Source organism: Sturnus vulgaris, chromosome 3, assembly GCF_052056855.1.
Source record: "Sturnus vulgaris isolate bStuVul1 chromosome 3, bStuVul1.hap1, whole genome shotgun sequence".
Classification (NCBI taxonomy): domain Eukaryota; kingdom Metazoa; phylum Chordata; class Aves; order Passeriformes; family Sturnidae; genus Sturnus; species Sturnus vulgaris.
Window position 1 is genome coordinate 101190271 of NC_142245.1, and position 12661 is coordinate 101202931.

General features: G+C 38.0%; 1 protein-coding gene across 5 annotated transcripts in view; it reads right to left on the reverse strand.

Annotated features, from left to right (window-relative positions):
- ROCK2 (Rho associated coiled-coil containing protein kinase 2) overlaps positions 1-12661 on the reverse strand; it is a 103261-nt gene extending 90600 nt beyond the window's left edge. The window contains exon 1 of one of the 5 annotated variants that reach the window (XM_014894977.2): positions 12447-12645. In XM_014894977.2, coding sequence (XP_014750463.2) covers positions 12447-12596 — 150 coding nt within the window. In that variant the 5' untranslated portion in view covers positions 12597-12645. Of the gene's footprint in view, positions 1-12446 lie in introns of all 5 variants that reach the window. The other 4 variants (XM_014894978.2, XM_014894979.2, XM_088162409.1 and 1 more) reach the window with 4 other exon arrangements.

Sequence of the window (12661 nt, forward strand, 5' to 3'; positions counted from 1 at the left end):
TTAAAAAGTTTCTGAGATCACTGGGGCTTAGTTTCTCAGACTGAAAAATTCTCTGTTCTTCAGATTTCTGAGCATTTCTTGTTCTCATATTAAAAGCTGCTTGGTATCTTCATCTAATACCGTACAATTTTATTGGTTCATTTACAAATTCTTCCAAGACAGATGTATTTTTGTTAAATACATAAAAACTTGATTGGTACTACCCTAAAGGGCCAAGCCCTTAACTAAATACAAAAATATATGTACCTTTAAAAAAAAAAAAAAACAAATCTAGACTATTAAAAAATAATCCAGAAAACCTTATTCTAATTATCAAGACCACCAGAAGAACAGACCATGTCTGTTCCTCTTCGAAATGTGTTAGTCCTAAGGCAGAAAAGTTGCTGCCATTAATAATAATTATTGTACTTATATCTGAGAACAAATCTGTCCTCTGCTGTGCCCACCTTTTCCAAAATAAAAGGGCCAGCTTCTCTGTTGTATCCTACTTCAGAGCATTATAGACTACCTGAGAGCATTTAAGCTTGTCTTAATTACTGCTACATTTACATCCACATTACAGACCAGAGTTATCTGACCTAATCATGGTACTCACATATTTACTAAGTTCGTGTCTGCAAAATCTCATCTCCTTCTGCTTCTAGAAGTAATTCAGGAACAGAGACAGCATCCTACAGCATTTTTAGGCTTCCCTCATCCCCCATGGACATTGTAACATCTTTGTCTATGGCTGATAGAGATCTTCACAAAGGAACCCACATCCTCCGGAAGTTTTGTCTCAATCTGACAGTGAAGTACCTTGTATCTTCAGAATGGCAGGACGGTTTCACAGCCTTTTCAAGGTAAAGTTATTACAAGCAAAGGCTCCTGGCCACTGTAAAACTTGAACCAGATATAAAATATTCTTTCCAACTGATATAGGCCTACAAAGTACTGGTATTATCTTCATACATGCAGGCAATGAAATCCTGCCTTTTCACCTTGTCATTTACAGAAGATATGCAGGACTGCCTTCAATTAAAACTCTAACAGAATTTGTTTATAAAGTGGTATCAAATATATCAGCTGAGATTATGGTAGCAAAAAGGAATTTTGAAATAGAAGAATATTTTTCAGTTTATTTAGCTTGTGTTTTAAATTCCACCATAATTACTTTCTTTTTTTTTTGAGCAAATATATCTTTGGAATACAAAGAATTAAAAAAACACACAACTGTTAAATAAAAATATGGCAAGAAATTCAGGGCTAAGTGAATATCCTAAATTACTTGAGAAAGCAAAGCAAAATAGAACATAGATTTCAAATTCCTCATGGTTTTATAAGTGGAAAACAGTTTTCCAACAGACTGAATGTTTCCTAAATTCTCCTTCAGCTTTGGCAACAAGTGATGCTTATGTGGAAAGGCAAGAAAACATTTGCCTAAAACCTGAGCAGATTAATCCCGACAAGAGCCATCTGCATCGGCTGCTTCCTCAAGGTATCACATTTTTTACATCTGAAGAAAAAACTCGTGCATCAAGACCATTCAGGTCAGAAGTGTGTGCACTTGGTTAAAGATTATGGGGAAGAAAAAAATTTACATAGGTCTCTTGTAAGAGTGGTTCTGAATACATCCTACATGAATATACACAGGTGGAGAGCACACAACCACGACCTAACCAGAAACAGGACAGCCCCAACAGCGTAGCACTACCCAACAGCAAAGCAGAATCACTAGTAACTCTCTACGAAAGCAGAATTTCAATCTGAGGATACAAAGCCCTTGTATCAAGAAGAAACAGTTTAACAGCTTTACTGCACATTGAGTAGGTAAGAGCATGACCCTGCTGTTTCAGGCAATTCTAGACAAAATTGGGTCCCTAAATGATTTGAGTTTCTTGTCATTCATTATTACCCTACATGGAAAATGTGCATACAACTAGCTACATACACCCCACCATCAAAGGGAGTTCAGACATACAAAAAATTGATTATTGAATACACGGATATGTTAATTTACTCAAAGACCAGGATTTTCAGAAATAACTCAAGAATAACATGACATAATTGGTGCTGCTCTTCTTTCATGTGCTGCTATAGATGTAGCCTTGGAAACCATCATTCACTCTGTGCACTGGCAAGGTTCATATTAAGTCTAAATTATGATTTATTCTGCTGGGTTTGACTTAAATCACAGATGCACAGAAGAATATATGGAATATTCTCAGTTGAAAGGTATTCTGTGAATCCTTTTGTGAAACAACAGCAGCACCTGAACCTATCTGTGAGGCCTTCAGTCCTCCTGCTGTAACCACGGCAATGCTTTTGGACAACCTCGGGCCAGGAACTTCTTCGCTAGGGACAGGGCACAATACCACACCAGCTACAGGAGAGAACCCTGACACAGTCTGAGTTACTGTTATTAGACACAAACTTACAGATGACAGCGACAGTTTACCACAATAATGACTTCTTCATTACATTTACATGCAATCAAACACAAAAGATAAATTGTTATGCTTCTCTCACAACCCATATGTGCTTTCAGCATGACTGATCCTATGATATTACAGCTTCAAGCCCTTTTGTTTCTCCCCCACTTCCATTTTAGAGGACAACTGACCCAACAGTGCTAAGATTTCACACATGAGAAAAAAAATCAAGGCATAAAGGTAGTAAAACTAATACAAATTCCACTAGTCAGAAATTTAGTCTGTGTACAAATCCAAGAAAACTTCCTGTGTGCCAAGAAAGGAGTCCAATTACATGGCAGCCTCTTCTGGCAAACTCTAGAAAATAAGCTTGAAATCAAAGTAGAACTAAAAAGTTCTATATTGGAATAAAATGTTTCTAAAACTTTTCTTCCGTCATGCTTCCTGCATAGTCAAAAAAGACAAAACAGCCATTCCTCTCCCCTGTGATATTCAGCATCCATTTGATGTAACACACTGATAAATATAAATTCAGTGTACATTCACTTGGCTTTGATTTAACAAAAAATAATTTGTATTGCAAGTATACTGCATTTTTTTTAATTCCCATCTGTCTGTATGACACACTGCACATCTTCTCTCATAAATTTAGACAGTGTGATTTCAAAACATGAATACCCTATCACCATATGTACTATTACCCAACCTATACCAAACATTCTTTCAGCAATATGGCATAAGCAGAACACTCTATTCTATGTAGAAAATGTAAATAAGCTCTGCAGTTGGGCTCAATGCTGTCGCTAATTTTCTGATTCAGTGAAGTAGTAGAGTCACATAAAATAAATCCAGGAGCTTTTCAAATAATGGACGTCATACCTTACGAAATTTTTAAAGTTACATTTCCCCCTTTATATCTGTCAAAATTTGCCAGAGATGTTTTCACAGGTAGAGAGGGGACATTTGGGACTTCTGCCACTTGAGAAACACTGCAAGGCACATGTGGGAACAAATACCGGTATTTCTTCTAAAAAAATGAGAGCACTGAAATAGTTTATTTTGACACTTAAATTGCCTTTCTTCAGAGGCAGTCAACCATTAAAATAGATGAAATGATTCACACCTCATGGTGCTACTGTTTCAGGCTTCTACGCACATGAACCATTCTTCATCATAGTGTCCATATTTAGAGATTTTCTTCATAATCCTAGCAGAAATCATTTCTAAAACAGAGAACTAGCTAGATGTCTATGATTAAAAGGAATTACCAACATAATATGTTTTCAGGAGATGTAGCTTATATTAGTGTATTTATTATTTATCTTTTAATACAAGCTTAAAATATTTCTGACACAGAACACCATGTGCATACAAAACAATGTTCAGGCTGCCTCGTCTGCTCTTACATTCAGGTTTTACCAGCAGAATTCTGACAAGTGTTCTGCTGTTGTCCTCCATCACTGGCAATAATGTCACATTTGCAGAGTCAAGACAAATCCTTCAGTGCTAAGAAGATGATGAGTGGGGAATAAGGAAAGTAACTTAAAAACACAATAAAAAATAAGCACATTCCATATAATTAAACTAATACTGAAAAATTAACTTGAAAGCAATTTTTAAATGGCTTTATAAAACTTAACAATTTAGTAATACGATTTTTTTTAAGTGCAATTATTTTCAGATTTCTCTATTATATCTATAGCTCAGTTCAAGTGCTTGTATTACCAGTATGGATGCAAGTCTTAAGTTTAACAGAATTATTTTGTGCTCACAGAGAAAAAAAAATTAACATAGAATTATCTTAATAATAATGTAATTAATTAATAGCAGCAGCTGCAATACAATAATAAACTGTCAGTACCTCCTTGCCAGATGAGTAATTCAAGCAGTTGTTCTCAGTCACTTTTCATATAAAAGAACATAAAATAAAAGGAGGGGAGGTATTTTATAATCCAAGTTTATACACCTTAAGAAGTCATTGAATTGATGACCTAAGTCTTAATGCCTAAGTGGGCTAATTTTTACTGTTGGAGGAGGAGGTCCCAAGATGTTCCCTAAAGGAAACAGAACATGCATGCATACCCCTGGCATTGGAAAGGTCTTCATTACTCACTAAACCAAAACCTTCCAATGTGGTATTATTTCCTGCTCTTCTCCATTTTCCTAAACTATTAGAAGGAATAATTCTATTTCTAAATTGAGAGACTTCGTGGTTATTTTATCACAAAAGTTTAAAATTCCACAAAAAAAAAATCCTAATTCAGAAATCAAGCATAAAATTGTGCAAAAAGTGGTGCAACCAATATTAAGTAACCCCATAAGATCTTTTATCTATTTACTGCAGCTTGTTTTCAATTACTTTAGCTGTACATTTTAGAAGCCTATCATAATATAGCCTTCCCTAGATAGCAGACGGTGCTAAAAGTAATTTACAAATAAAAATCTGTGTCCTAAACATGCAATAAATGACAAGGCTTTCCTCCCTAATCTTGCACTTAACATAATCAGCAGTAAACTGAAAACAGAGACTAGAACAAACTAGTTTCAGAAACCACAAGGAAAACCAGTTTAAAACTATTTTCTGTATGAAAGAGAATATTTTCATAGCATAGGCAATCCAAATGTTTGTATACCCCAAAACCCATGCTATTATTGTTTCTAGAGTACAATATCTTTGAAAGTACGCACATACACAGTACTGTGAATTTATCAATGCAGCACTCTTTATTTCAAATAAAAGAAAAATAAAGAGGGTCAATCAAGTTGTACAGTAGCAAAAAACACAAGCAGATTTCCAAATTCAGAGCTCATTCAATAAAAATAACTCCCAAAGAACACCTGAAGATCCTTCCCTCTATATAATACCATACTAGGGTAAATCTATGCTGTTAAGACAATTATGTTTGATATTTAATCAACAATTAAGCTATAGACTTTGGACGTCTACATGTAACACCAGTGACATGGACAAAGAACAATGAAGTGCTTCAGCCTTTAAACAGTAATCAAGATTTTAGTTAAACTTTAAATAGCATTTGCAAGAACGTGTGAAGGCATTTTTTCTTCCAGTTATTTATTTATTTGGTGACAGTAACAGTCAATATTGTGTGCTTTGAGATTAAAAAAAATAAGAATATTTGCTAAAGCTTAACTTTTCTTTTTTCATAGTTGCTCAAGCCTACTTTCATGCCTGTATGTGACCTCCTCTTCATTTCCTCCTGAAGAAAAGTACAAGAAAATTCTTGTGATTGGATGAGTCACCCAAACCTTATCTTGCTTTATGTAGGATTTTGTAATTCTATACTTTAAATACAGACTAATGAAATCAGTACCCATGATTTAGAACAGTTAAAATGTAATAGAGCAATCACTTGACTACCTGAATCCTCAAGGTTTGAAATTAAACACTTAGGCATAGCTTACTTGTGATCATCTTTTTTAAACATGTAAGTTTATTCTAAATATTAAATTCTTCCCCAGTACATCTTAAAAATAAAGCTTCATCATTTTCATTTCATATAGCTAGTTATGAAGATTTGTCTGAAGCCATAAAATGATACCAGTAGATTAGGGTTCAGACCCTCCTGCACAGCATTTTTTTAATTCTCTGTACCATTTGAACAACACTATCCTAAAAAAAAAAAAAAAAAATGAAATGACTATGGAATTAAAGCAACAATGCTGAACGCTAACATCAAAACTCATTAGTGTCCATCTGGGCACACAGAAAACACCAAGTATGTGACTGGTGACTTTTTGCAAAAGATTTGACTTATCTAAGTCATTCTACATGAAATAAAATTAATGGAAGACAAGCATAATCAAAAACCCACTGACTGTGGCACCCAGATTGTCTTTCTTCTCATGTCTATCACCTTCTCCACTCTACCAGAAATGAAGCAGAGACTGAACAGGAGGCATATTTCACATGACAATGAAGAAATCTGCGTTCATCCAACAACAAAACTCCATACTTCACAGACAAAAAACGCCCCTCTCTCAATAGCTGTAGCAGCAGGAACTAAGACAGAGAAAATGCTAAGTCCATACCACATAAAGCACCTGTTACAGACTGAAATTATCCAACACAGTGAAATCTGGACAAAATTCACAAAATCACAATCTCCCAAGTTCCAACCCCTCTGCACATTAGGGGCCCAATGACTGATTTAAGCATACAGTCTTAAAACTCTGTTAGCAGGTACTGAATGCAATGCTGCCCATGAAGGATGCCGCAGCCGGCACAGGGCGGGCACAGCGCTGCTCTCCGGGCAATCGGGGCTGCTCGGACACGGCACTGCTGCTGCAGCTTCACACCGGGCACGGCTGGGGAACCCAGCACTACATTCAAACTTGTGTTTACACTGCGAACAGCTCATTAAAATAGGTTTATTACTAGCCAAGTCCGCCAGTATAAACACTGTATTCTTCTTCTTAACCAATGGGATGTACCAAGAAAAAAAGTATTTTAAATAAATTTGTTACCAGAAACACTCGCTGCTTTTCAGTGTAACAGTTTAGAAGAAATCTTGGACACAATATAGCATTCTTCCCCCCATAACTCCCCATGCTTATGAATTATAAAAATACACAGACTTAATTTTTTAATATCCTTCATTATGTAAAACTCTACTACCAAATTTCAATCACTTTCATCTTTAAAATCCAAAGTCAGCTCCTGTGTGACACTGATACAATTCCAGTCATATTTTGTAGATCAAACACTGGCAAGAAATCATCAACTGATTACTGTGGAGATTGGCTACTGAGGTAGCACTTTTCTTTCTTTTTAAATTAGGAAGCTTTTGTTATGGATTGCATTACTAGACAAAGAGCCAAATGCTTTGGCACTGCTCTGCCATTAGTTAGAACTGAAAATGTACTTTAAAAAACAGGTTCTAATGAGCATTTGCACACATTCCAACTGAAACTGAGACTACTAATATTTGGAAAAGTGAACAGTTCCTGAATTTTTATTCCAGCACATATAAAGCAGAAGAAAACTCTGCTAAACTTGATAGTGTAGGTGTATTTATGTTTCTCTTAAATTGTTAAAAAGATTGAACAATTAAAGGATACTAATGACACACTCTGCAATCTGATAAACAGAGATGAAATACTGGGAGTGAACGTGCCTATTGTGAATACACACACAAAATCTGCATGCATCTCATGTGGCAGAAAAAAGGCCTGAAGCTGAGCAAAATGTTCGTTTTGCTTACTCAAACCAGAAGTGAAACATTTCAATAATCCTAGTATAGAATAAGACAGAATATAAAAACACATAAAACGGTCAGAAAAACAGAACTATCTTTTTCCAGCTAACTATACTGCTATATATAAATTCATCAGAGGGGAACAATTAACAAAAGACAGTTCTGTTGCCTTAAGGATCATAATTTTTAACTCTGCAGTAGATGCTCTAAAATTACAGATCAAAAATAGAATATTTATAAAAAGAGTTGGAAACTAACAGAGAAATAACAGCACAGGAAATACAACAAACAAGAAAATGTTATTTCTTCAAGAACACAGAATCATCTGGCCTTCCAATTACTTAGTGGGCAATGAATTTTAGATCAGATCCTGCTAACTGCTACATTTCCATCTCTTCCCTGTACTCGCTGGCTCAAATTAACACAACAGATTGTTCTTGCTGATTTAAAATTATAGGTGGCAATAAATTCACAGAAGTGAAACAACTTTCATATTAAATGTGAAATACTTAGAAAATTCCTAAGGCTAAAATCCTGCAGAGGGATACCTTGTATCTGCCATGATGACCTGGAGACCCTGAATCAACAGAGCTCAGCCTAGTGACCTGCTCAATTAACACTCTCGGTAACAAGGTTGGCATCTCCTCAATTGATGAGATCTTTATGCACCAACGGAAAGCATGGGAGGCACAGCTGTATCTCCAATCCACTTTACATTAAGAGTAAAATTCCAGGGTCTTGATGGCAATAATCCATGTAGATGAACATCTATTTCATGTTCAAACTACTGTAAATACACAATTTACCTGTCAGCTTTATTTAAAAATTAAATAAATGGCAAATTAGTTCAGTTTTGGGTTTTTTTGAGCTGTAAGGCATGTGTTTTCTGAGACACTTGAGCACTCTCCTGCTAATCATCCCTCCATTTCTCAGTTCACCATGCTTGCATTCCAACATAGCCCAGCACCGTGCTCACAATTTCACTGCTGCACTGCCTAATTTACAGTTTTAAGAGCTCCTTCTTTCAAAAGCTGACACAACCATAGCAGAGCAGGCAGAATATACTCAACATTTTACACCTTCAGTGTAATATCAAACTTCAAGCTTAACACTAAAATCCTGAGGCTTGCACTGAAAGAGTGAGTCCAAGGGCAAATAAATACCAGCACCTCTCTCTGGACAAGTGCACTCGAGCAGCTCCAGGCCAGGCGAAGCATTGCAGGAAGAGGATGGTAAGATTGACCAGAGCTGCTCATCACCACCACACAACTGTGCTGAAGTGATACAATTACACATGGCAAGGAAGCGGAGGTCTGGATTAGTTTTACACAGCCTACAGTGACCTATCTCCTCTTGTTTTAGAGCAGGTAACACTTGCCAATGCACTCCTAGATAATGTGTATTAAATACTATCAAAAATAACTCAGTTCATACTGTAGATAGAGCTTATATGCAAAATCATAAATGCACAAATGTATTCGAGCACTGTTAAGCTCTTCTTAAATTTAGCTGTCAACTCGGAACCATTCAGTGGGAATGTATTTATAGAAGGGTTTCTTATGGATCACCCAAGGTCAAATGCCATTAAGTGCTACCATCCATGTGTACATGCAGTACACATAAAAATGTCACTTCATTAAATTAGTGGATGACACAACTGGCAGAAAAGACATTGTAGCTTTATGAAGTAACCTGCATGATCTAAATGTAATACAGAGAACAGGTTTTCATAACCACTAATGCACTGTTACATGCCCAAAAAGAGTAACACCATAGAAAAGCTGTGACAATACCAAAATTATTTATCTTAGCATAGGCAACCTAAGAACAGGCTTTCAACAAGATACAATGAGAGAAGGAGCACTCAGCCAATGCTTCAATGAGGCTGCAATAACCACTTCCCTTTGTGGATGTCTTTGTTGACACCTATCACAGCACTGAGTACACAGTTCTAGCATTCCTCTTTTCATCTCTCTATCAGACCAAAACCAGAAGAACCCCACCAAGTGCTGGATGTGCAGCTCATCTGTGCTAATGAGTAGAAAGTCTTCCATGATTTTTTTTTTTTTTTTTTTATTTAGCAGAAAAAGGGTAGTAATAACCATGCAACACATTTCAGCTGGTTGGTTGTTTTCTGGGATGTTTTATTCTGCCTTCAGAGCTGCCTGTGAGAACAAACTAAATGTGGAGTTCTCCATCTTGTAATGCCTCTGAATTAAGAATGCACAGGTCTTTTTGGAAGATATGCTTTAATCAAACACAAATAGTTATGCTCAACACAGGCATTAATAACAACGTTTAAGGCACACAAGAGAGCAAAAATCCCATTAGAAAATCTAACAGTCTCTCTTGAGCCCTGAAGGGGGATGGGAGGAGCATCATCAATCAATGTATTTGGCTTCATAGATTCTCCTGCTGAAGAAACAGATGGATGTGGTCAGCCATCCTGCGGTCAGGAAGGTACGCAAAGAAAGTCTCTTCATTTAGAGCCACTGAATAAAACATCCCTTGATGACAGTGGAATTGCTATCTAGAGAAAGACAGCTTATTACCTCAGCTTCTCACGTCTTTCAGATTTACACCATGTGTTATAGATTAACAGCTACTTTTTTTGCTTTTTACGGCTTCCCAAAAATAAAGCATGCACACAAAATACAGAATAGCAGCTGTTTATGACTTTTTACACTGTAAGGAAATGAATTCCATTTTGAATTCCATTCCACATTTTTAGTTTTGGTTATGTTATTTTTGGAGGATGGAATAGTGGCATTCCAGCCAGTCTTTTTAAGATGCTTTCCCTGACTCTCAGTTCATGTTGCTGTATTTCTACTTTTAACTGAAAACACATTTCCCCTTTTGATAATTTACACTGAAAGTGAGCTATTCAGTAAACAAGTAAATTTTTAAATATGAATATGATGTTTTCATACTCAGACTATCTAGGAGCACACCAATGCAAAAATTAATGTCAAACTGCATAAAGCAACAATACCAGAAACCAAAAGAAAGCGCTTTTAAAAAATTTATTTAGGAAATCTGTTGCAAATTTCCTAAATAATAATAATAATAAATAGTTCATTCTTTCATACACAGATAAGTAGACTACACAAGCTAGGAAATTTGATTGATTAGCATTATATTTTACTTGCTGCTAGTTTTTTAAACAATACTTACAGACAGAGTGTAGAGAACAGTGATAACCCTTACTGTAAAAATAAGGCATTTACAATCCAGCTAACACTCTCCCATGGTTTGCTTTGTCAATGTATTATTACATGAAGCAATCTACACTGCTAGCATATAAAACAAACAAACTAAAAAATCTAGTTCTAAGCAGCCCAGTCTCAATTTTGTAGCTAGGATTTCTCTTCAGAAATATAAACATATCTTAGTGTATTCAATCTATGTCCAAAGCATGGGAGGTGAGAGAATAAAAGAATCATGCTGTTGAGTATAAAAGCAGAGTGTGAAAAAGTCTACTGGGGTTAAGTATTAACCTGATGCATTTTTCAGAACGACTGTACTATTTTTAACTGTTCTTTTTTGGCCACAGGTCAAAGTTTTCCTAGCAAAATACCAAAGTGAAAATGCTGGGAGCGAAGCCCAGAGGCAGCTCTCTTTGCTTTGGCCTAGGCAAAAACTTATCTGAATCCAGTCAGATATATAGCACTGTTTCCCACTCCCCTCCATTGACTATGGCTGTCATTATGCCTCTGAACGTCTATGAGAGGAGTAATACAGCACCACAGCCTCGGGAAGAACATTTTTCAGATGTTATAGGAAATTCCTATATTCTCCACACAGCACAGGCATACATTCTGTTCAGTCAGTTCCTGTATTTTTGGCCAAACAGAACTGAGTCATTTGAAAGCACAAAAAAAGACACAGTGTAAGTGCCTTGAGCAACTCTTGGAAGGACTGGGATTTATTCCCCCTTTTTCGGCTCCTCATAACTGGGACACATTGGAAATCTTGGGGCAGACTGGAAATAAAAGCTTTGAAGACACTGAAGTTCAGTTAAAATACTAATAATACTGATAATAATGATAAAAACACTGATAACAATAATGATAATAATCTGTCCCTTGGCTGCTTTTCTAGAGTTTATTAGGTGGTTTAATGGGGAAATCTAACCCCTTCTACACTTCTTCCCGAGGGCACAGATTTCTCACTAAAGTAAATTGTATTTCATACACTCACACAGAAAAATGCTATTTGAAAAAACAGGATACCGAAGAATCAATTTGCCTTATGAAAAATAAATGTGACCCTACGGGACCCCCCCCAGTTACATTTCTCCCTTAGGCGTGTCCCCTTTTCCTGAATTACTTCCACATCACACAGCAACCTCAGCTTCACCAGGGGACGTTTCACAGGGGGTGAGCGATGGGTGCCCGGCAGCGCACACAAAGGCAGGTACTTTGGGCACGGACACGCTGTGATTACGAGGCGCGAAAGCGAACGGTGTGAACGATGCTGGGAGAGAAAATAAGGCACTTTCCTCTCCGGGGATCAGATCTCGCCAGGGACGCTTCTCACTTTCCCCCAAATAAGATGCAGATAATCGGGGAGCGCTCGTTCTCTCACTGCGCCGTGCGCGTCCCCTCGCTCAGCACAGTCCTGGGGGCGAGGGCCGCTCCCGCCACCTCCCCGCTGCCGGTGGCCCGGCCGGGGGCGTGGAGACGATCCTTCGTCCTCCCCCAGGAAAGCACTTTCAGGACGCGGGAGCCCTTTCCTTCCTTCCCGTTCCCTCCCGCCCGCCTGAGCGCTCCCTTTGTTCCCCCGCCGAGCGCTCCCCCCGGGCGCGGCCGCCCCTCACCAGCAGGCTCTCCACGTTGACCGGGGAGCGCGGGTCGCGGATCATGGACTCCAGCTTCCTCTGGCGGCCCTCGAGCATCCCCGCCGCGGGCTCCAGCGCTTCGGCCGCCAGGGTAGCCGCCGACATCTTCCCCGCCGGCTGCTGGCTCATCCTCCGGCCCGCCTAGTGCCGGGCCCGCGGAGGGCACTGCGCGGGGCCGCCGGCGGGCCTAGCGC